The 24,540-nt window shown below is 42.0% G+C and overlaps 1 protein-coding gene across 2 annotated transcripts in view; it reads right to left on the bottom strand.

The window, feature by feature from the left end:
* The window catches only part of si:dkey-220o5.5 (actin filament-associated protein 1-like 2), a 117,069-nt gene that overhangs the window by 13,781 nt on the left and 78,748 nt on the right, over nucleotides 1-24,540 (bottom strand). For both annotated transcript variants that reach the window (XM_029638603.1, XM_065011777.1), the window contains 6 exons: nucleotides 22,039-22,135; nucleotides 21,646-21,857; nucleotides 20,340-20,516; nucleotides 19,686-19,772; nucleotides 19,456-19,546; nucleotides 3,777-3,988 (listed from right to left, as the gene is read on the bottom strand). In XM_029638603.1, the coding sequence (XP_029494463.1) occupies nucleotides 3,777-3,988; nucleotides 19,456-19,546; nucleotides 19,686-19,772; nucleotides 20,340-20,516; nucleotides 21,646-21,857; nucleotides 22,039-22,135 (876 nt within the window). The remainder of the gene's footprint in view (nucleotides 1-3,776; nucleotides 3,989-19,455; nucleotides 19,547-19,685; nucleotides 19,773-20,339; nucleotides 20,517-21,645; nucleotides 21,858-22,038; nucleotides 22,136-24,540) is intronic.

Below are 24,540 nucleotides of genomic sequence, written 5' to 3'. Positions count from 1 at the left end.
AAGAGAGGGATAGAGAGAAAGAAGACGGAGAAGGGGAGTTTCAACAACACACAATGAATGCTCTGTTCCAGGAATTAATTGGTGAATTTTGAATTTTGATTTTGGAGTTTTGACTTGTTTTATATTGAATATAAACCTGTGGGAAATAACTTGATCACCTTTGGTAGTCATCGCATAATAACAAGCTTTTCTTTAAAGTTTTTGAAGTGTGAAATATCTTTCCACTATGATCTATATTAACTATAGTGATGTAAATGAATCGGCAGGTAGCCTAGCAGTTAAGAGTGTTGGGCCAATAACCGAAAGGTTGCTAGTTTGAATCTCTGAGCTGACTAGGTGAAACATGTGTTGATTTGCCCTTGAGCAAGGCACAACCCTAATTTCTCCTGTTTCAACATACCCTAATTTCTCCTGTTTCAACACACCCAAATCTGCCGTTCGCAAATTGATTTTGTCCCCCCCAAGCTAAACGTCACGACACAACCAATTATATTAATTTGGGGACTGGTCGAAAAGCATTAAACATTTGTGGCAATTTAGCTAGCTAGCGTGCAGTTGCTAGCTAATTTATCCTATTTAGCTAGCTTGCTGTTGCTAGCTAATTTGTCCTGGGATATAAACATTAGGTTGTTATTTTACCTGAAATGCACAAGGTCCTCTACAATGACAATTAATCCACACATAAAATAGTCAACAAAATCGTTTCTAGTCATCTCTCCTCCTTCCAGGCTTTTTCTTCTTTGGACTTTATATGGCGATTGGCATCTAACTTTCATAGTTACCACGATGACCGACCAAACTCAGTTCATCTTTCAATCACCCATGTGGGTATAACCAATGAGAAGATGGCAAGTGAGTATCTGCTCCTATAATCCAATGAGGAGATGGGAGAGGCAGTGTCACAAATAGAAATTACTTATATTTTAGCGCTTGGCAATGCAGACGCTCATTGGCACGCGAGAGCAGTGTGGGTGCAATAATTGAATAACATGTATGTTTACATTTATTTTGCATGCGTGCAACGTGAACGGTGTGGTCAGCATGTAAGTCGCTCTGGCTAACATGCTGACCAGACCAGACATGTCACGTGCGCGAGCGTTGCAAAATAAATGTAGAAATCCATGTTATTCAACTATTGCACCCACATTGCTCACGCGCGCTAACGAGCATCTGCGACGCCAAGGGCTAAAATCGAACTCCTTTCTATTTCTGACGTAGGTCGTGCTGAAATTCCTGCCTCTCCCATCTCCTCATTGTTGCCACCCCTATTACTAGCCTGTTCAACCTCTCTTTCGTGTCATCTGAGATTCCCAAAGATTGGAAAGCAGCTGCGGTCATCCCCCTCTTCAAAGGGGGGGGGGACACTCTTGACCCAAACTGCTACAGACCTATATCTATCCTACCATGCCTTTCTAAGGTCTTCGAAAGCCAAGTCAACAAACAGATTACCGACCATTTCGAATCTCATCATACCTTCTCTGCTATGCAATCTGGTTTCAGAGCTGGTCATGGGTGCACCTCAGCCACGCTCAAGGTCCTAAACGATATCTTAACCGCCATCGATAAGAAACATTACTGTGCAGCCGTATTCATTGATCTGGCCAAGGCTTTCGACTCTGTCAACCTCCACATCCTCATCGGCAGACTCGACAGCCTTGGTTTCTCAAATGATTGCCTCGCCTGGTTCACCAACTACTTCTCTGATAGAGTTCAGTGTGTCAAATCGGAGGGTCTGCTGTCCGGACCTCTGGCAGTCTCTATGGGGGTGCCACAGGGTTCAATTCTTGGACCGACTCTCTTCTCTGTATACATCAATGAGGTCGCTCTTGCTGCTGGTGAGTCTCTGATCCACCTCTACGCAGACGACACCATTCTGTATACTTCCGGCCCTTCTTTGGACACTGTGTTAACAACCCTCCAGGCAAGCTTCAATGCCATACAACTCTCCTTCCGTGGCCTCCAATTGCTCTTAAATACAAGTAAAACTAAATGCATGCTCTTCAACCGATCGCTACCTGCACCTACCCGCCTGACCAACATCACTACTCTGGACGGCTCTGACTTAGAATACGTGGACAACTACAAATACTTAGGTGTCTGGTTAGACTGTAAACTCTCCTTCCAGACACATATCAAACATCTCCAATCCAAAGTTAAATCTAGAATTGGCTTCCTATTTCGCAACAAAGCATCCTTCACTCATGCTGCCAAACATACCCTTGTAAAATTGACCATCCTACCAATCCTCGACTTTGGCGATGTCATTTACAAAATAGCCTCCAATACCCTACTCAACAAATTGGATGCAGTCTATCACAGTGCAATCCGTTTTGTCACCAAAGCCCCATATACTACCCACCATTGCGACCTGTATGCTCTCGTTGGCTGGCCCTCGCTTCATACTCGTCGCCAAACCCACTGGCTCCATGTCATCTACAAGACCCTGCTAGGTAAAGTCCCCCCTTATCTCAGCTCGCTGGTCACCATAGCATCTCCCACCTGTAGCACACGCTCCAGCAGGTATATCTCTCTAGTCACCCCCAAAACCAATTATTTCTTTGGCCGCCTCTCCTTCCAGTTCTCTGCTGCCAATGACTGGAACGAACTACAAAAATCTCTTAAATTGGAAACACTTATCTCCCTCACTAGCTTTAAGCACCAACTGTCAGAGCATCTTACAGATTACTGCACCTGTACATAGCCCACCTATAATTTAGCCCAAACAACTACCTCTTTCCCAACTGTATTTAATTTATTTATTTATTTTGCTCCTTTGCACCCCATTATTTTTTATTTCTACTTTGCACATTCTTCCATTGCAAAACGACCATTCCAGTGTTTTACTTGCTATATTCTATTTACTTTGCCACCATGGCCTTTTTTGCCTTTACCTCCCTTCTCACCTAATTTGCTCACATTGTATATAGACTTGTTTTTTTTACTGTATTATTGACTGTATGTTTGTTTTACTCCATGTGTAACTCTGTGTCGTTGTATGTGTCGAACTGCTTTGCTTTATCTTGGCCAGGTCGCAATTGTAAATGAGAACTTGTTCTCAACTTGCTTACCTGGTTAAATAAAGGTGAAATAAAAAAAATAAAAAAAATAAAATTGGTTTATAGAAGCAGGTACCCACGTGCCATCTTCTCATTGGTTATACCCACGTGGGTGATTAAAAGACGAACTGTTTTGCCCGGTAGTCGTGGTAATACTATGAAAGTTTAGATGCTGATCACCATATAAGTTCAAAGATGAAGGAAGGAAGAGAGATAACTAGAAACGATTCGGTTGGCCATTTTATGTGTGGATTAATTGTCATTGTAGAGGACCTTGTGCATTTCAGGTAAAATAACACAAATTACCTAGCAACAGCAAGCTAGCTAAATTGGACAAATTAGCTAGCAAGTGCAAGCTAACTAGCTAAATTGCCATACATGTTTATTGCTTTTCGACCTGTCCCCAAATAAATGTCATTGGTTCAGAGTTTGTTTTGATATTTTAACCTGCATGTTGTGATCGCGTTTGGTGTAGGTGGACAAAATTAATTTATGCACGATAGCACACGATGGCGCACGTGCGCATCCGGTTTAGGGTTCCGTGTAAGAGCATCTGCTAAATTACTATAAAATAAATATAATAAAGTCATAGTGATCCATGAACTATTCCTGACCCCGTTATTTCTGCATACAGTCTAGTCTGTCTATATCCTTACCAGGGAGAAAGGGTGATGTTGATCTGTTTGTACCTAGGGGGGACTTCACCCCCGGAGCCCTTACCTCCAGTACTGCCACCTGGTCTCCGTGTTGGACCACAGTGATGCGGTAGGCCTGAGGTGTGTCGGGGCCAGGTCGAACCTGGCAGCCTTTCAGCTGCACCGTGTACTGAGGGCACTCTTCACAGCCCTCGTCTCGGAACATTTTCAGCACCCCGCCCTGTACCTGGCACAACAGGCTCTGCCACTGGCAGTTCATCAGCACATTCAGGAACCCTGCAGCCCAAACAGGAATGGGGTCAAAGGTCACGAGAGTCTTGAGATCGTGCCAGACCAGGCTATCATCTAACTATTATGGTCAGGACTGTCTGGCACTAACGCCTATGGTCAGAACTGTCTGGCACTAATGCCTATGGTCAGGACTGTCTGGCACTAACGCCTATGGTCAGGAGTTAGCAAGACAGCACAAACAGATCCAACGCAGGCTACCAGACAGAGGGCGGAAAAAGAACACATGACAACAGAAATAAACTGTTTGGTGGAAAATTTCAACCTGGTCTGAGGTCAAACTCTTACACAAAGATGACAATATCATACGGTTTGTACATTTCTTTGGCCATTATGTGTTCTCTAGTCATGAAGTTCAAACCCAAATCAATGGACATTGAAAATAAGTCACCATGAAGAGGTAGCTATGCATGTATGTGGTGTGACTTCCATCACCTTCTCTATCCCCAGTTATCTAATTGTACAATCAAGGCTACAAACAAGCTGGGCAGGGCCTATGGCTGTGTCTGAAATGGCTCCACATTCCTTATAGAGTCCCCTACTTGTCACACTGGTATAAAGGATTTGGAGACAGGCGCAGGAATACATAACAGGGGTTTTAATACACCCAAAACAAACACGTATACAGACCACTGGGATGTACCCAAACAAAAGAGCGAGGGTAAACCTCATAGAACGACACAAGACCCTTAATACACAAATGATGCAGCACAAAAGCTGATACAACTCACACGACCAACAGAAATGGGAACAATAATTGACAATACAAGGGTGAACAAAAGGCACACTTATACAATTACTAATCAGGGGAGAATGGGTACCAGGTGTGCGTAATCAAACAGTTCAGTGACACCTAGAGGGAAGTGACATAGACCTCCGGAACTAGTGCACAGAATGAGCAGCAGTACCGGGGGGATCCGTGACACTACTCTTGACCAGGGCCCATGGGGCTCTGTTCAAAAGTAGTGCACTATGTAGGGAATAGAGTGTCACTTCAGACATAACCTATCGTAATGTGTGCGCTGAGATTGAGTGTTTTAAGGGAGTGAGTGTTTTAATAAATAAACATAACGTAATACAAAACAAGACAACACACAGATATGACACTGGAACAGAAACAATGACGCCTGGGGAAGAAACCAAAGGGAGTGACATATATCAGAGTCCAGGTGTGTGATGACGTGCAGGTGCGTGTAATGATGGTGACAGGTGTGCGACATAACGAGCAGCCTGGTGACCTCGAGGCCGGAGAGGGAGCACACGTGACACCTATATCTAAAACCACCAAATTTGTACCCCGCAAAAACAGCAACAAAAAATATAATAATATAATTAAATATAATGTTGGCCTGGCACAGTTCATGGAGTTTGCTAACCTGTTGAGGACACCTCCAGACTCTAATGGTGCAAAAGGTGACAATCCAATTCCCCAGGAATCCCCTGTTCACAATGAGCCAGTATTACACCAACAACGTGCCTGTTATGACTTTCGACGTTAGTCAGCACCTCTACATCATATTATTTTCTCTGCGTGTGCGCCAGCTCATGTTTTTTATATGATCATAAAGATAACAAACAATCACAACCAACCATCAAACAGGAGCAAGCAGGCAGCGCAACCATTAGACACACATTCACAGGCCCTAATAGCTTGTGCCCCACGCAACTGCCATGCACGAACAGGTGACTTTCAACACCACAGATAGCGACCCAGATGCCAGCGAGTAGGCCTACTTTTAGTCAGTGCTACATACACAAAATTCCTAGTAGTCAGCGCTACCATAGGCGACTGAGCAAACGGAGCCGCTGCATCACCACATTCAAAATAAGGGTGCAAACATATGTTTTTGCACCCTCGCTTTTTTTACCAAAAAAGTATCATGATCCATTGGGTAATTTGACATTTTCAATGAATAGTAATGTTTTGAGCTTGTCTGTATTAAAATAGATATGTCCATTTTATAAACGTAACAATCCAAATAACTTCACAGATCTTCATTGTAAAGGGTTTAAACACTGTTTCCCATGCTTGTTCAATGAACCATAAACAATTAATGAACATGCACCTGTGGAATGGTCGTTAAGACACTAACAGCTTACAGACGGTAGGCAATTAAGGTCACAGTTATGAAAACTTAGGACACTAAAGAGGCCTTTCTACTGACTCTGAAAAACACCAAAATAAAGATGCCTGCTCTTCTGCGTGACCGTGCCTTAGGCATGCTGCAAGGAGGTATGAGGACTGCAGATGTGGCCAGGGCAATAAATTGCAATGTCCGTACTGTGAGACACCTAAGACAGCACTACAGGGAGACATCCGTACATCACACCTGCGGGACAGGTACAGGATGGCAACAACAACTGCCCGAGGTACACCAGAAACGCACAATCCCTCCATCAGTGATCAGACTGTCCGCAATAGGCTGAGAGAGGCTGGACTGAGGGCTTGTAGGCTTATTGTAAGGAAGGTCCTCATCAGACATCACGTCAACAACGTTACCTATGGGCACAAACCCACCGTTGCTGGACCAGACAGGACTGGCAAAAAGTGCTCTTCACTGCCGAGTCGCGGTTTTGTCTCACCAGAGGTGATGGTCGGATTTGCGTTTATCGTCAAAGGAATCAGCGTCACACCGAGGTCTGTACTCTTGAACGGGATCGATTTGGAGGTGGAGGGTCCATCATGGTCTGGGGCGGTGTGTCACAGCATCATCGGACTGAGCTTGTTGTCATTGCAGGCAATCTCAACACTGTGCGTTACAGGGAAGACATCCTCCTCCCTCATGTGGTTCATCCTGACAATGCCACCAGCCATACTGCTCGTTCTGTGCGTGATTTCCTGCGAGACAGGAATGTCAGTGTTCTGCCATGGCCAGCAACGAGCCCGGATCTCAATCCCATTGAGCACGTCTGGGACCTGTTGGAATGGAGGGTGAGGGATAGGGCCATTCCCCCCAGAAATGTCCGGGAACTTGCATGTGCCTTGGTGGAAGAGTGGGGTAACATCTCACAGCCAGAACTGGCAAATCTGGTGCAGTCCATGAGGAGGAGATACACGGAGGGGGATGTTACATATTATTTGAGCTGCATGCACTACGAGAACATGTTTTAACTTCCCTTTACCTTTTTAAACCATGGGCATGTGACAGTAGGCTTAATATTACATGACTCAATCTGTGAATTTGTCTTCTCCCCAAGCTGTTTTAACTCCATTTTTGCCATATATTTTCCCAACATCAATCGGTTAAATCACTTGCAAGAACAAACAGTCCTGGCTGAGCCCCATATGCAAGCACAACCGTAGTCACTTTTTAAATTTTATTTAACTCAAAATTAAAAAGCACAGGGTATTTGTACCTTCATAAAACAGCTCTGCTTGGTAAGTAATATTGTCCAAATAAGCTATTTCTTCCCTCCTTGCATCACATATGTATGCTGTTGAGACAAGTTGTAAAAATGTTCAAACATGTCAGAGGTAGGGATGGGCATGAATCTTGACGGACGTCAAAACTCGATCTTTAACCAGAGATCATAAACATTTTTGGTGAATTGTGCATAGAAAACATTTGACATTTTTTCTTGAAGTGTTCCATAGGCCTGCATTTACCAGACATAAGAATGAAACCAAGCCAAGCATCACGTAGTTATTTTCCCTAAATTCCCTTTCCCCTCTGTCTCACTCAATTGGGTTCTGACTGCTCCCTCTACAAAAGCGTCCTGAGTGTGCACACAAGCTCCCATTAGGCCTACAGAAATACATGTCTATGAAAACATATCTAACTGATATGCTTACATTCCTTGCCAAATGACGACAGTTGTATCACATTCAAAATGTGTTCCAACAACGAGCTGCAGTTTTGGAATAATTGTGTCTCGTCTATTTTCCCGCTTAGGCTACTTTGCTACTAAGAATCATTAAGCCTACTCACCAAACATATGTGGTAGCTGTAATACATCCCCATGCAATGTTCAATGTGGAATTGCCCATTTAGAAAATAACAGGAGGAATAAACTGTACCGAACATGTGTATATTAAAAAGAAGAAAGATTTTTGATTGTCACCCTGACATTTTTTTATTCTTATTATTGATTATTAACTCGTCAAATTGAGTCCCGTTTCAAATGATCACTCTTTGAGAATAACTGTTCCAGGCATGAGATGAGCATCACTTCACACTGCCAACTTTTACAATTTGGAAAAATATTCTGTTCTATTTTATTTTGTTACATTACATAGTTTTTTTACTATAAAATAGTTGTGTCTTGACTGTGATAAGGGCTCGGGAAATAAGAGTATTGTCTGCTAAAGCAAGCGCCACTACTGAGGTTACTGCCTTTTTGAAGATTGTGTTCCACGATATAATATAACCAGTTTATATTACGGTTTCAATAAATCAATCTGAAATGGTACTTGTTTTTCTATTGACCGAATATACACTGCACAAAAAACCCTAACCCTAACCTTAACCCTAAAAACATGTAAAGTGTTGGTCCCATGTTTCATGAGCTGAAATAAAAGATCCCAGAAATGTTCCAAATGCACAAAAATATTATTTCTCTCAAATCTTGTGCACAAATGTGTTTACATCCCTGTTAGTGATATGCAAAATAATCCATCCACCTGACAGGTGTGACATATCAAGAAGCTGATAATGGGGACAGTCCCCATTTTTGGTGGCCTGTCCCCGGCTGGAGCTGTCCCCGGAAATGTCCCCGTTTTTAACTGTGCATTAACCTCTTGAAGCTAGGGGGCACTATTTTTATGTTTGGAAAAATAACGTTCCCAAAGTAAACAGCCTATTTCTCAGGACCAGATGCTGGAATATGTATATACAGTGGGGCAAAAAAGTATTTAGTCGCCACCAATAGTGCAAGTTCTCCCACTTAAAAAGATGAGAGGCCTGTAATTTTCATCATAGGTACACTTCAACTATGACAGACACATTGAGGGAAAAAAAATCCAGAAAATCACATTGTAGGAATTTTAATGAATTTATTTGCAAATTATGGTGGAAAATAAGTATTTGGTCAATAACACAAGTTTATCTCAATACTTTGTTTATATACCCTTTGTTGGCAATGACAGAGGTCAAACGTTTTCTGTAAGTCTTCACAAGGTTTTCACACACTGTTGCTGGTATTTTGGCCCATTCCTCCATGCAGATCTCCTATAGAGCAGTGATGTTTTGGGGCTGTTGCTGGGCAATGCGGACTTTCAACTCCCTCCAAAGATTTTCTATGGGGTTGAGATCTGTAGACTGGCTAGGCCACTCCAGGACCTTGAAATGCTTCTTACGAAGCCACTCCTTTGTTGCCCGGGCGGTGTGTTTGGGATCATTGTCATGCTGAAAGACCCAGCCACGTTTCATCTTCAATGCCCTTGCTGATGGAAGGAGGTTTTCACTCAAAATCTCACGATACATGGCCCCATTCATTATTTCCTTTACCCGTACGGATCAGTCGTTCTGGTCCCTTTGCAGAAAAACAGCCCCAAAGCATGATGTTTCCACCCCCATGCTTCACAGTAGGTATGGTGTTCTTTGGATGCAACTCAGCATTCTTTGTCCTCCAAACACGACGAGTTGAATTTTTAATAAAAAGTTATATTTTGGTTTCATCTGACCATATGACATTCTCCCAATCTTCTTCTGGATCATCCAAATGCTCTCTAGCAAACTTCAGACGGGCCTGGACATGTACTGGTTTAAGCAGGGGGACAAGTCTGGTACTGCAGGACTTGAGTCCCTGGCGGCGTAGTGTGTTACTGATGGTAGGCTTTGTTACTTTGGTCCCAGCTCTCTGCAGGTCATTCACTAGGTCCCCCCGTGTGGTTCTGGGATTTTTGCTCACCGTTCTTGTGATCATTTTGACCCCACGGGGTGAGATCTTGCGTGGAGCCCCAGATCGAGGGAGATTATCAGTGGTCTTGTATGTCTTCCATTTCCTAATAATTGCTCCCACAGTTGATTTCTTCAAACCAAGCTGCTTACCTATTGCAGATTCAGTCTTCCTAGCCTGGTGCAGGTCTACAATTTTGTTTCTGGTGTCCTTTGACAGCTCTTTGGTCTTGGCCATAGCAGAGTTTGAAGTGTGACTGTTTGAGGTTGTGGACAGGTGTCTTTTATACTGATAACAAGTTCAAACAGGTGCCATTATTAACCTCTTAAGTCGACCCTCTACTTTTTTGAACATTCTGTTAAAAATCGCGCAACATTTCAGCGCCCTGCTACTCATGCCAGGAATATAGTATATGCATTTGCTTAGTCTGTGTGGATAGAAAACACTCAGACGTTTAAAAAACTGGTTAAATCACTGCTGTGGCTTTACCAGAACGGCATTTACATTGAAAAGCACAGGAAAAACTGATCACTGAAAATGGGAAAATATATCCATGCGCTACTTGAACCCATTGATAAATGTGAACCACAATTAATTGACTGAGGTTGCAGTACCTACAGCTTCCACACGGTGTCTAGAGTCTTGTAATTTCCCTTCGAGTTTTTTCTTGGTCAAACACATACAGGACACCGTATCTCCTCCGGTCTAGGACCGGATATTTTCGTTGAGTTTCTAGCCGGACATTTTTCCAGACGGACAGCTAACGATCTTTACATCGCCTCCTGATGAATTTTATCGCTTATTAACGTTTACTAATACCTAAAGTTGCATTACAAACGTATTTCGAAGTGTTTTGTGAAAGTTTATCGTCGTCTTTTTGAATTTTAAAAAATGACGTTACGTTTTGAAACAATGTTTTTTTCGTTTATCACACAGTCTACATATAACGATATCTAGGCTTTATATGGACCGATTTAATCGAAATAAAGACCCAAATAGTGTTTATGGGACATCTAGGAGTGCCAACAAAGAAGATGGTGAAAGGTAATGAATGTTTTCTATTTTATTGTGCGGTTTGTGTAACGCCGAAATGCTAATTATTTTGTTTACGTCCCCTGTGGGTCTTTTGGGGTGTTGCATGCTATCAGATAATAGCTTCTCATGCTTTCGCCGAAAAGCATTTTAAAAATCTGACTTGTTGCCTGGATTCACAACGAGTGTAGCTTTAATTCGATACCCTTGCATGTGTATTTTAATGAACTTTTGAGTTTTAACTAATACTATTAGCATTTAGCGTAGCGCATTTGCATTTCCAGAGCTCTAGTTGGGACGCAAGCGTCCCGAGTAGAAGCAACAGGTTAAAACAGGTAAGAGTGGAGGACAGAGGAGCCTCTTAACTTCTTGGATATAGGGGGCGCTCTTTTAATTTATGGATAAAAAAACGTTCCTGTTTTAAACAAGATATTTTGTCACGAAAAGATGCTCGACTATGCATATAATTGACAGCTTTGGAAAGAAAACACTCTGACGTTTCCAAATCTGCAAAGATATTATCTGTGAGTGCCACAGAACTGATGCTACAGGCGAAACCAAGATGAAATTTCAAACAGGAAATGCCCCAGATTTTGAATGCGCTTTGTTCCAATGTCTCCTTATATGGCTGTGAATGCGCAAGGAATGAGCCTTCACTTTCTGTCGTTTCCCCAAGGTGTCTGCAGCATTGTGACGTATTTGTAGGCATATCATTGGAAGATTGACCATAAGAGACTACATTTACCAGGTGCTCTGGTTGGTGTCCTCCGTTGCAATTATTGCGTCATCTCCAGCTGCGTGTATTTTACCATTTGCTTCAGAGGAGAAACCAAACTGCCACGAATGACTTATCATCGAATAGATATGTGAAAAACACCTTGAGGATTGATTCTAAACAACGTTTGCCATGTTTCTGTCGATATTATGGAGTTAATTTGGAAAAAAGTTCGGCGTTGTAATGACTGAATTTTCGGGGGTTTTTCTTAGCCAAACGTGATGAACAAAACGGAGCGATTTCTCCAACACAAATAATATTTTTGGAAAAACTGAACATTTGCTATCTAACTGAGAGTCTCCTCATTGAAAACATCCGAAGTTCTTCAAAGGTAAATGATTTTATTTGAATGCTTTCCTTGTTTTTGTGAAAATGTTGCCTGCTGAATGCTAGGCTTAATGCTATGCTAGCTATCAATACTCTTACACAAATGCTTGTGTAGCTATGGTTGAAAAGCATATTTTGAAAATCTGAGATGACAGTGTTGTAAACAAAAGGCTAAGCTTGTGAGCCAATATATTTATTTCATTTCATTTGCGATTTTCATGAATAGTTAACGTTGCGTTATGGTAATGAGCTTGAGGGCTCCCAGATACAGGATTGCTCGACGCAACAGGTTAAAGAAGAAGTTACAGGTCTGTGAGAGCCAGAAATCTTGTTTGTTTGTAGCTGACCAAATACTTATTTTCCACCATAATTTGCAAATAAATTCATTAAAAATCCTACAATGTGATTTTCTGGATTTTCTTCTCTCATTTTGTCTGTCATAGTTGAAGTGTACCTATGATGAAAACTACAGGCCCCTCTCATCTTTTTAAGTGGGAGAACTTGCACAATTGGTGGCTGACAAACTGTTTTGCCCCACTGTAATTGACAGATTAGGATAAAAACGGTCAAAATTTGGTCTGTGAGTTAAACAGAACTGATTTTGCAGGCTAAAACCTGAGGGAAATCTAATCAGGAAGTGCCCCTGTTTTTGAAACATCTCTGTTCTTAAGCATCCCTATTGCCCATTTAAAGGGATATCAACCAGATTCCTTTTTCTATGGCTTCCCTAAGGTGTCAACAGCCTTTAGACATAGTTTCAGGCTTTTATTTTGAAGAATGAGCGTGAACGACCACATTGCGTAAGTGGATAGGTGGGGGCTCTCAGAGTGAGTTGTGCGCAAAAGAGAAAGTGAAAAGCCAACTGTCCCGGTTGATATATTATCGAATAGATATTTGAAAAACACCCTGAGGATTGATTATAAAAAACGTTTCACATAGACATTATGGATATAATTTGGATTTTTTTTCTGCGTTGTAGTGACCGCTCTTTCCGGTGGATTCCTGGGCATAACGCAAAAGGAACATTTGTTGTCTAACTGGGAGTCTCGTGAGTGAAAACATCAAGATCATCAAAGGTAAACTATTCATTTGATTGCTTTTCTGATTTTCGGGACCAAGTTACCTGATGCTAAGTGTACTTATTGTTTTGTCGAGCGATTGATAAACTTACACAAACGCTTGTATCGCTTTTGCTGTAAAGCATAATTTCAAAATCTGAGATGACAGGTGGATTAACAAAAGGCTAAGCTGTGTTTTGCAATATTGCACTTGTGATTTCATGAATATTAATATTTTCTACTAATATTATTTGACTGTGGCGCTATGCTATTCAGCGTTGCTGATGACAATTATACCGGATCCGGGATTGGTGGTTCAGAGAGGTTAAAAACAGACCGCAAAGTGAAATAATATTTTACGTGGCAAGAAAGACCGTGCAGCAGAGCCTACCGGTTGACGTCTCAATCGCGTTGTGCTTGTTTTGCTCGCTATAGCAGCTTCATTCACACTCTTCTTCTTCTACTAACTACTTGCTTGCGCTAGTTTTAGAGAAAGCTGCTGTGGAAAACACATCCAGAAGCTAGCAAGTGTCAAGTGAAACCACAACATCACCACAAATGTATTTTCTAGCCAGGTAAGTTACAATCGTTTGAGACACTAGCTACAGTAGTGATGTATATAATGTCACAATGTATTATATAGATAGATGATCTGCACTATAAGGTTTTAAATAGGCTATGCTAGCTAACGTTAGCTATGTAGACTAGGTTAGCTAGCTACTGTTATGGTAGCTAGGTTATAAAACATTCACATGTAAACATGCAGCGGACGGGCTATTTTGAAAATATGATTATATTAAACTAATGCGATATATGAGAATATTTATTTGTAGATTACAATTTTAATAGTGTGAAAATGTATTTTGAAATTTTTATGGATAACATCGGCATAATGTTTTCTGTTAGAGAGTGGAAAGGAAGGAGAGGATGAAGACTGGATAGGAAGAACTGTGAAGGAGATATTTTCATTTTATTCATATTAATTTTAATTTAACCTTTATTTAACAAGGCAAGTCAGATAGAGGAGGAAATGTAAAGATATGATTACAGAGCCTGCCAATTTATTATTCCAAACAATGTTTTTGAGAGAAAATACAAAAATGAGGCAACCAATGGGAATCTGTTAACCAAAGTATTTTATCTAATAGTGTACTATTTATTATTAAAGATTGGAGAGGAAGGAGAAGATAGTGGAAAGGAAAAATTAAGGGAGTAAAAAGAGTGAAGCGATTAGAGTGTTGAAGAGTGAGGTGGAAAGGTAAAGAGAAAGAAATGAAGAAAGAGAAGGAAGACGAGTGAAGAAAAGAGGAGAAAGATTTGAGGAGAAGAAAAAGTTAAGAGTGTATGGAGAGTGACTCAAGGAGAGTGAAGAAGAGCAGACGGAGGAGGTACAATGGCTCTTTCCAAGAAACAGAGATGACATTTTAAAGGCAACATTACTTAACTTTTAAGTCTTTACTGAAGACTCATCTCTTCAGTGGGTCATATGATTGAGTGTAGTCTGGCCCAGGAGTGGGAAGGTGAACGGAAAGGCTCTGGAGCAACGAACCGCCCTTGCTGTCTCTGCCTGGCCGGTTCCCCTCTTTCCACTGGGATTCTCTGCCTCTAACCCTATTACAGGGGCTGAGTCACTGGCTTACTGGGGCTCTCTCATGCCGTCCCTGGAGGGGGTGCGTCACCTGAGTGGGTTGATTCACTGTTGTGGTCATCCTGTCTGGGTTGGCGCCCCCCTTGGGTTGTGCCATGGCGGAGATCTTTGTGGGCTATACTCAGCCTTGTCTCAAGATGGTAAGTTGGTGGTTGAAGATATCCCTCTAGTGGTGTGGGGGCTGTGCTTTGGCAAAGTGGGTGGGGTTATATCCTTCCTGTTTGGCCCTGTCCGGGGGTGTCCTCGGATGGGGCCACAGTGTCTCCTGACCCCTCCTGTCTCAGCCTCCAGTATTTATGCTGCAGTAGTTTATGTGTCGGGGGCTAGGGTTAGTTTGTTATATCTGGAGTACTTCTCCTGTCCTATTCGCTGTCCTGTGTGAATCTAAGTGTGCGTTCTCTAATTTTCTGCTTCTCTCTTTCTTTCTCTCTCTCTGAGAACCTGAGCCCTAGGACCATGCCCCAGGACTACCTGACATGATGACTCCTTGCTGTCCCCAGTCCACCTGGCCATGCTGCTGCTCCAGTTTCAACTGTTCTGCCTTACTATTATTCGACCATGCTGGTCATTTATGAACATTTGAACATCTTGGCCATGTTCTGTTATAATCTCCACCCGGCACAGCCAGAAGAGGACTGGCCACCCCACATATGCTCTCTAATTCTCTCTTTCTTTCTCTCTCTCGGAGGACCTGAGCCCTAGGACCGTGCCCCAGGACTACCTGACATGATGACTCCTTGCTGTCCCCAGTCCACCTGACTGTGCTGCTGCTCCAGTTTCAACTGTTCTGCCTTATTATTATTCGACTATGCTGGTCATTTATGAACATTTGAACATCTTGGCCATGTTCTGTTATAATCTCCACCCGGCACAGCCAGAAGAGGACTGGCCACCCCACATAGCCTGGTTCCTCTCTAGGTTTCTTCCTAGGTTTTGGCCTTTCTAGGGAGTTTTTCCTAGCCACCGTGCTTCTACACCTGCATTGCTTGCTGTTTGGGGTTTTAGGCTGGGTTTCTGTACAGCACTTTGAGATATCAGCTGATGTACGAAGGGCTATATAAATAAATTTGATTTGATTTGAACATGATGAGAGAATTTCCATTTATACACTCAGGTCAAGATGATAGAATGGTTCACTGCACCCTTTGTAATTCCCCTTTTCAATTGGCAGCGGGGGAGGAACGACAGTGGTAGAACATCAACAGACGAAAAAGTATAAAGCATCTCTGATTGCCCGTGTTAGTATGCCCTCTGTCACCACAATCTTCAAGGTAGAGCCTTTCCAAGAAGAATATGATTTAGCTGTGCAGGAGGGTGTCTTTGCATACCACACTATGCGACACAATCATAGTTACAGATCTATGGACAGCAGAGCACAACTGACACGGAAGATTTATGAGCCAAAGTCTACATGTGCTAGGACAAAATGTGAAACAAAACTGATTGATTTTGTTGAATTGAAAGGAGAAACAGCAGAGGAAATTGCAGCTGAGGTCCTGGTGGTCATCCAAAATTTTTACCTGGAAAACAAAGTCGTGGCATTCTCTGCCGATAACACAAATACCAACTTTGGAGGACTGAATAGGCTGGGGAGGGTCAATGTCCATACCAAAGTTAAAAATGCTCTGCAGCGGGAGGTGATTGGCTTAGGTAGTCCTGCCCACAGCATTCATAACACGGTCAGAACAGCTTTGGATATGATTCCCCTTGATGTTGAGTACCTGCTCACAAAGATATTTTCATATTTTCATATTTTTACCGTCAGAGTAGAAAGACTGAAGAGCTTTTGTGAGTTTGTTGGCCAGCAGTCCCATAACATTTTAGGACACAGCAATGTTCGCTGGCTGTCCATGCTCCCTGCTCTAGAAAGAGTACTGAAAATGTACGTGCCATTGAAATCCTTTTTTCTTTCTGAAGACAAAAGCCCTGTTGTCCAGCGAACAATGTTCGAAGATCCACTGACTGAACTTTGGCTGGCCTTTGTCCATGAAAACCTGACCGTATTCAGTGACACGATCAAGATGCTTGAAGGCCAGGACCGCTGTGCGGTGGAGTCAGCTGCAATTCTGGGAAACGTTGAGGCAAAATTTACTGCAAGACGTGATGACAACTTCATTCCAATTTTGGTCAGAGGACTTCTCAAAGAGCTAGAGGAAAATGGAAAGAGAGCTTTCTGAAAACATCCCAATCATTCTTCACTACGGCTGTGAAATTACTTGCAAGAATGGGGAAAGCACACAGATAATCTATAAGATTTACATTGTCTCCTTTAAAAAGGCAACCTCAGTGTGAAGAGATCCAGAAGGCAGCAGCCACACTGCAGAAAAAATTCTCCAATGTGACCATCAATGAGGATGCATTGTTTGATGAGGTTACTGGCCTGCAAGAGTTCCTAAAGGGGGGATCGCTTGAAGAATGGAAAACATCTGAGACACCGCTTAGTCAAAGATGGGGCAGGGTGGTTACCCACTTCAAAGAGAATGACATCCCACACACTAACCTGGCTAGATTAGCGTCTGTTGTCATGTGCTTACCTGGAAGTAATGCACCAGTCCAGAGAGTGTTCTCCCAAATGAATGATATATGGACAGCAGCAAGAAATAGGTTCACTGTTCCTACCATCAAGGCCATGCTTATTGTGAAGACAAACTTCAATCTCCCCTGCCAGGAGTTCATGGAGAAGCTGGCCAAAGACAGAGCAATCCTGAAGAAAATACATTCTTCTGAGAAATATACAGATTAGGTTGGTATAAATGTATTATATAGTTACCAATCTCATCATCATCTTATTTCTTTATTATTTTGTAAAGTATTTCACATATACTATTGTTTCTGTTTTTCCAATTTTGCTCATGCTCTCTTCTGCTCTTATTCTACCCAGACTTACAGGACCACTGAATGGCTGTTCAGATTGGACAGTTCTGTCTTGTCTGTAGTGTTTCTGTAATATAGTTGTTTTCTCTGTCTATCACAGTGTGCCTGTTAGACTAAATACATGCAACTGGAATTGTCCCCCTTTTTTATTTCATAGTTAATAACATTAGATATTTGAATGATATATTGACCGCCGAACTGGAAATGTCCCCGGTCTTTAATTCCAGAAATCTGGTAAATGTATTGTTGAATGCTATTGGTAAGTTGTTCAAGTCGCAGTAACCGGCTTTTGTCCACCGCTTTTACTGGTGGAGAACGGCAGGCAGGGGAAGCAGTAGAGTCGGCTGCTAGCAGCGAAGCCACAGAGCCAGCTTATCCGTTGATATCACTCAGATTGAAATGATCGTGTATCTTCTGTCCCTTTCTTTGATGTAGGTCAGGTGTTGAACTTCCATCTCTTATCACACCCTGTTTCACTAGAAAATACAACTTTGAAAACGGTTTCAGATGCAATATGTTATCCATCCTGATCAGCTTACAGTACCATAGCTATCAGCAAAACTAACGTAACCGTCAAAAGGCAGCAGATGACTTGTGATGTCCGTAGGCAGGAGCGAGCTCTGCCTATCCTCCTGCCTATCCCATTACTTTGTTCACACTAATACGCATGCATGCAATATGCGTGTATTATTTGAGTGCAATGAAAATTAATGAGACATATTGACACATGAAAAGGCAGCGAAGCTCTCTGCCCGCCTTTAAGCATCCGTTGGTTGTCAGTATAAAGTAGACACACATGCGCAAGTCATGTCAATGCCTTGAATTGAGTTTGAAGGGCTGGAGAAAGTCACATGGCGAAGCATGGCAAATTTGGGATGTACTGTACACAACATGCAACGATTTCAACAATTTGAATGAGTTACAGTCAATTGAAATAAATTAGGTCCTAATCTATGGATTTCACATGACTGAGCAGGGGCATAGTCATGGGTTGGCTTGGGAGGGCATATGCCCACTCATTTGGGAGCCAGGCCCACCCACTGGGGAGCCAGGCCCAGCCAATCAGAATTAGTTTTCCCCCATAAAAAGGGCTTTATTACAGACAGAAATACTCCTCAGTTTCATCAGCCGTCCGGGTGGCTGATCTCAGACGATCCCGCAGGTAAAGAAGCCGGATGTGGAGGTCCTGGGCTGGCGTGCTTACACATGGTCCGCGGTTGTGAGGCCGGTTGGACGTACTGCAAAATTCTCTAAAACAACGTTGGAGGCGGCTTATGGTGGAGAAGTTAACATTAAATTCTCTGGCAACAGTTCTGGCGGACATTCCTGCAGTCAGCATGCCAACTGCATGCTCCCTCAAAACTTGAGACATCTGTGGCATTGTGTTGTGTGATAAACTGCACATTTTAGAGTGGCATTTTGTTGTCCCCAACACAAGGTGCAACTGTGTAATGATCGTGCTGTTTAATAATCTTCTTGATATGCTACACATGTCAGGTGGATGTATTATCTTGGCAAAGGAGAAATATTTGTGCACAAAATTTGAGAGAAAGAAAGCTTTTTGTGCATATGGAACATTTCTGTGATCTTTTATTTCAGTTCATGAAACATGGGACTAACACTTTACATGATGCGCTTATAATTGTGTTCAGTATAGTTCAAAAATCGATATTATCATGCAGAAAAAACATACAATGATTATTGATAAAATTTATATTTACTTACTTTTCATTACAGTTCTTTTTTCATTCATTTTCACATTTAATACTGACCGCACTTCACTGCTTCACGGAGTCCTCAGTGACTCATTCAGTCCCTACGAAGCAACTTAAGATGGAGCTATTGATAGTCTTTGAAACAGAGCAGCATTTGTTAATGTTGACAAATGGGGGAATTGGCTTACCTTTATCCTTCATTTCCACACTGCTGGGAGCAGAGGGCAGCGCCAACATTTTCTCTTCATCCGAGTCTGAAGTCTGAATGACTGTGCTTGACTGCGAGGGAAACAACACATGAAAGGGCAGCATTGAAAGAAAACCTGAGCCACCTTATTCAGTCAAATTGAGTTAATTTAATGTTAATGTTAACTAGGGGCAGGAGTAGCTTTAATTCTTATAGTGGCAGAAGACTTACCCTGCAAGAGTCCAGTCTGTCACATTTGAGTAACAAGGAGAACCTTTGGGACTCATAGTAGGAGGAGCCCTTCACCTCCTCAATGATCTAGGGGACCAGCCGGACAACCAGTAAGAATTGAAAACACATTACACACAACATTTTTTGGTGCAGTTTCCCAAACACAGATTAAGTCTAGTCCTGGGCTAAAAAGAAAGATTGATATTTTTAGCCCAGGACTAGACTTATTCTTACAGGACTATGCTTAATCTGTGTTCAGGAAACTGCCCCATAACACCTACAGCCATACCCCATAACAAACATACCCTATATCTCCCAATCCTACTGTCCATTTCTCCTATCCTGAAAATAACCTGTTAACAACCGCCATTTATCTCAGATAGGCTAAGGCATGCCTGTTTGGACAATCATGGGTATTACACATCCAAAAAGGCATTTCCTCTTACCCCTCCCTTTGCTCTCTTTCAGTCAATTGCTGTGTCAAACCGTGGGACTATATTTGCCATGTCTGAGCCAGAACGGCCCATAGGGCAGGAGCCCTCTCCTGTTTCTATAGTATGTGGCAGTTTGATGTACATGTACACCCCTTGGACAGGACGCTAGTCTATCGCAGTCCTCTGTGGGACTATGCTGTAATGACAAACACCTCCAAACCTTCCTCCATTCCTCCGCCTGGTGGCAGCTCTGGAAGCCCATCACCACTGTGTCGGAACCAGTCACAACTTTGAGCTCGTGCTGCATCTTCTTGTTGTGCTTGGACTTGTAAACCACCTGGCAGCCCCGCAGGTCGAGCTCCAGCAGCGGGTAGAGGTCCTTGGCACATTTGTAGCACTGTGATTCAAAATAGGAAAAGGATACCTGAGCTTGTTGCAGGTGTGTGGGAGTAATTTGATGATATCTTCAAAGAAAAGGAAAACCCACACAACGCTCTTGCCAGTATCACTTTGTGTAACATTTGACTAATTTAGCAGCCACTCTTATCCAGAGTGACTTACAGGCACAATTAGGGTTAAGTGCCTTGCTCAAGGGAACATCGACAGGTTTTTCACCTAGTCGGCTCTGGGATTCGCCCCAGCAACATTTTGGTTACTGACCCAACACCCTTAAGCACTAGGCTACCTCCCCCTCCACTTGTAGCACTAGAAGCAACTTGAAACAGTCAAATAGGACGAACAATTTATGGGCTATTCTGTAAATAAAAAGCATGAGCTGGCGCACACCCAGAGAAAACGATTTAGTGTAGAGGTGCTGACTAATGGTGAATAAACTGTAAGCCATAAATTATTGGGTAAAAAACACCAACGTTACAGCATCAATGTGCCTTTTTCAGGGTAATGTCATGAATGCTTGAACCAAGTTATGTTATGTTGCAATTAGTGCAACCAATGACAATAGTGAGGGATGTGTCGTAATTGCTAGGTTGATCAGAATGAATTTTAGCGAAACTGTTAAAAGACAACAGTCCACAGCATATTGAATATATTATGCCATTGTTATCATTAGTATTAGCATAACATCAGCATCAACATGCATCAACATTCATTGTTTAATTTAATTTCACCTATATATTTAAATATTTCCAATTTAATTTAATGTTTGTGTAACAGTTAATCTTTTGGTTCAACCATAATGCATAATAAGCATCATCAACAGGGGGAACATACGCTGATAAGCTGTAGAAAGAATACATTAATTTACAAGACCTGTTCACAGAAAATATAATTGGTCATAAGAAGGGTCTGAGATCAGTCAATATTCAGAACACTAGGGGTCAATGTTTTTTTATTCTGTGAATACTACATAAAACAGAGCCATACAAACCCTTCCTTCCTTCCAGACATTTCAAGGTTAATGCATTTTTACGGCTATAGTAAGCTACATGGATGAAACATGTTCAAAACACATTTGTCGACACCTAGCAGATGATCGTACAGTGTTTTGTCCTTAGGAATGTGCTTACCAACAGCAGATTGTTGCGGATGAGAAAGAGTTGTTTGGTCCATTGGCCCAGCCATTTCTTCCTCCACAGGTAGCCACAGATGCGTGACTCAGAAGTAGGCCGCAGACAGGTCTGGGAGGCACTCCACTGGATGTAGTGGGCCCGGTCCTTCACAAACTCCTCATCTTCCTCACCGTATGACTCGTAGTGACTGCTGTCTGAGTCACCTTTGTCTGGAGAAAACACAGACACTCACGCGAGCACACATGTACACACAGATGATGCATTTTTATTTTTTTGACACACCTGTTTGACACCACTTTTCAGAATGTGGTAAAAAGAGATACTCTGGGTTTTTACGTAGATTAAAATCTGCTGTATCTAATGACTTGTTGAATGACTTGTTGAGCATACCTGTGGAGGGATTGTCTGGAACAAAAGGCTCAGCCTCCTCGTAGCAGTCCTCATCTAAACCTTCTGGAGGTTGGGGGGGTACCGCTGGCTCCTGGCTCTGAGTTAGGAACACAACTAGCGGTAATAACAGGGAGCCTTCATGACTCACAGGACTGTAGTAGGGCAGTGAGACATGACCTGATCCATGGCTACGTCCCAAATGGCACCCTATTCCCTGTATAGTGCACTACTTTGGACCGGGGCCTATGGGTGGGGAATAGGGTGCCATTTGAGACACAGACGAGATCTATCTGTGCTTCAAAGCCTTCGCAATAGGGCTGTTGATTGGTCTAAATTTTTAAACGTGTATTTTTCCATATATGTTTGAATAAAATCAACTATATGTAGGTTACTTTGCCTGATGCTTTAAGCACTGCACTTAAAAATCAAGACACACAAATAAATAAACAGGGAGCCAGAGATTAATATATCCTAACCAGAAGAAAAATATCTGTTCCCGACCCTCCTCCCGCTGCCTGCTGCTGCTAGCCTTCACAGATTCTGCCATTAACCTCCTGAAGTTGCCGGTAATAGGCTACACCAGCAGTCGGCAACCTTTTCCATTTGGAGTGCCAAGTTATGGTACCATTTCTACTAATCTGCGTGCCAGTTATGATTTTCATATGCACATTTTCGTGGAACAGTTTAATTTAATTTATAATAAAGTCTTCATATCTCAAAACCAATATCATGTGGTTAAATAAAAATTATATCTAAATGAAAATGATACAAATCTAAAAGTAACTTCTATTGCCATTGCCAATATGTAAAAAATAGCCTACATAAAGCTAAAAAATAAAAACATTGCAGCCAGCAGGTAGAAAATCTCCAGATAAAAATAAATATCTTATAAAATTACATAGGCTATGCATAGCCTGTCTGCAAGGAACTTGAAATATTGTTTCAACTATTAACTTGGGTCTGGCCTGCTAGCAAACTAGCAACATTGTATAAACTATTCTGGGCCTTTAGTGCTTGTGCCAGTGAGTTCCGGACAGACAGATACAGCTGTATGCTATTTATGCAAGGATAAAAAACAAATCAGGTAGGCCTTTTTTATGACATTACCAATGGATCAGAGCATGACATTTTTTCACCTTTCATGCTGAGTGGTTATTGAAAGTGAGAGAGCTGGATTGTTTTCTCTCAAATAGGCTACGTTGAGGAACTATGTCATTCTCAATGAATCTAAAAACAGACTTTGTTTACTTACTTCAGCGGTTGTTGATTACTTACATTACTTTGAGAAGCTAAGTTAAGACAATCAGAAATAGTATCAGATCCCCAAATGGGCTCATTTATAAGCCTACATTTGCGTGCAGGCCAGGTAGCCTAGACCTAGTTCTATGCGTATTCAGGAGCATGTCCTTACTCAAGATTGACAGCCAAACAAAAGACAATGGATAAATTGACAACTCGTAAATGGAATGAAATAAACCAAAACTTTTCCCTTACAAGTGTATCATAGGCTATGCGCTCTACAGACATGTCCAATCCTACAATGGCAATGGTAAGACTGTGTCGTGACTTTACTTTCATTAGTCTGATGACTTTACACTCACAGCTGCAGCATGGCAATGTTCTGGTCTAGTCTGGGAGTTTAGTTTATTTTCTTCACCTCGTGTAGAGGTTCCAAGTTCCAACCATTTCCAACATGTAGCGACCACTCTACGCTTTTCTGGTGTAATGTTAATTTCAATACCAATTGTTTTATGCACTCTCTGGAAATGGGCGGTTCTGTCAGGCTGACATGCTCTTTGAACTCACTCGAGTCGTGGCAACATACTGTGCACAGTTTATAGAAGACAAATTATCTTATGGCTCCTAAAATCACATTCCTATATTAACAGAAATACTTTCATAATTTGTCATATTTCATATACAACGTTAAGGATGGAAACTTGACAGATAAAGGGCATATACTTTTCAAGTTACAGTATATCCTTTATAACCTTTTTAATGACATCACAAAATAAAAACCAATATGACATTAGTTTTCTATAGATCATCTCTGACCATTCCCCACTTTCTTATGTTAGAAGACCTCTCTGGATCTTCTCTGCTATAATTTAGGACAGGTTGTGAGCTGTCAAACCCGGCCCAGTTCCCTCCTCCCCTCTTCTGTGGGTGAGAGAAGGTCTGGTTACTGTCATCCATTGCCAAGCTGATCTGACCCATTCTGATCCTCACAGGACAATCATGACAACTGTAATAATAATAAATTAAATGCATTAAGAAATTACCGTAACCAAACAAACATTTTAGATGAGAAATGATGGTAATTATCGATAAATGTACTACTGGTGATACTGGTATGCCATCCCCGCGGACTCCGCAATGGATTAGTCCACTCAGACAGGCGTGAATCAGACAGGTGTCTCTTGTGCCATATTAAAAAAAATATATATTTGCCACTGCTTGACTAAGAATCTTGGTGGGCCAACAACCTATCAACCAAACAAT

This window comes from Oncorhynchus nerka, linkage group LG27, assembly GCF_034236695.1.
Source record: "Oncorhynchus nerka isolate Pitt River linkage group LG27, Oner_Uvic_2.0, whole genome shotgun sequence".
Taxonomy (NCBI): domain Eukaryota; kingdom Metazoa; phylum Chordata; class Actinopteri; order Salmoniformes; family Salmonidae; genus Oncorhynchus; species Oncorhynchus nerka.
This window is presented reverse-complemented; position numbering and strand designations above follow the sequence as displayed.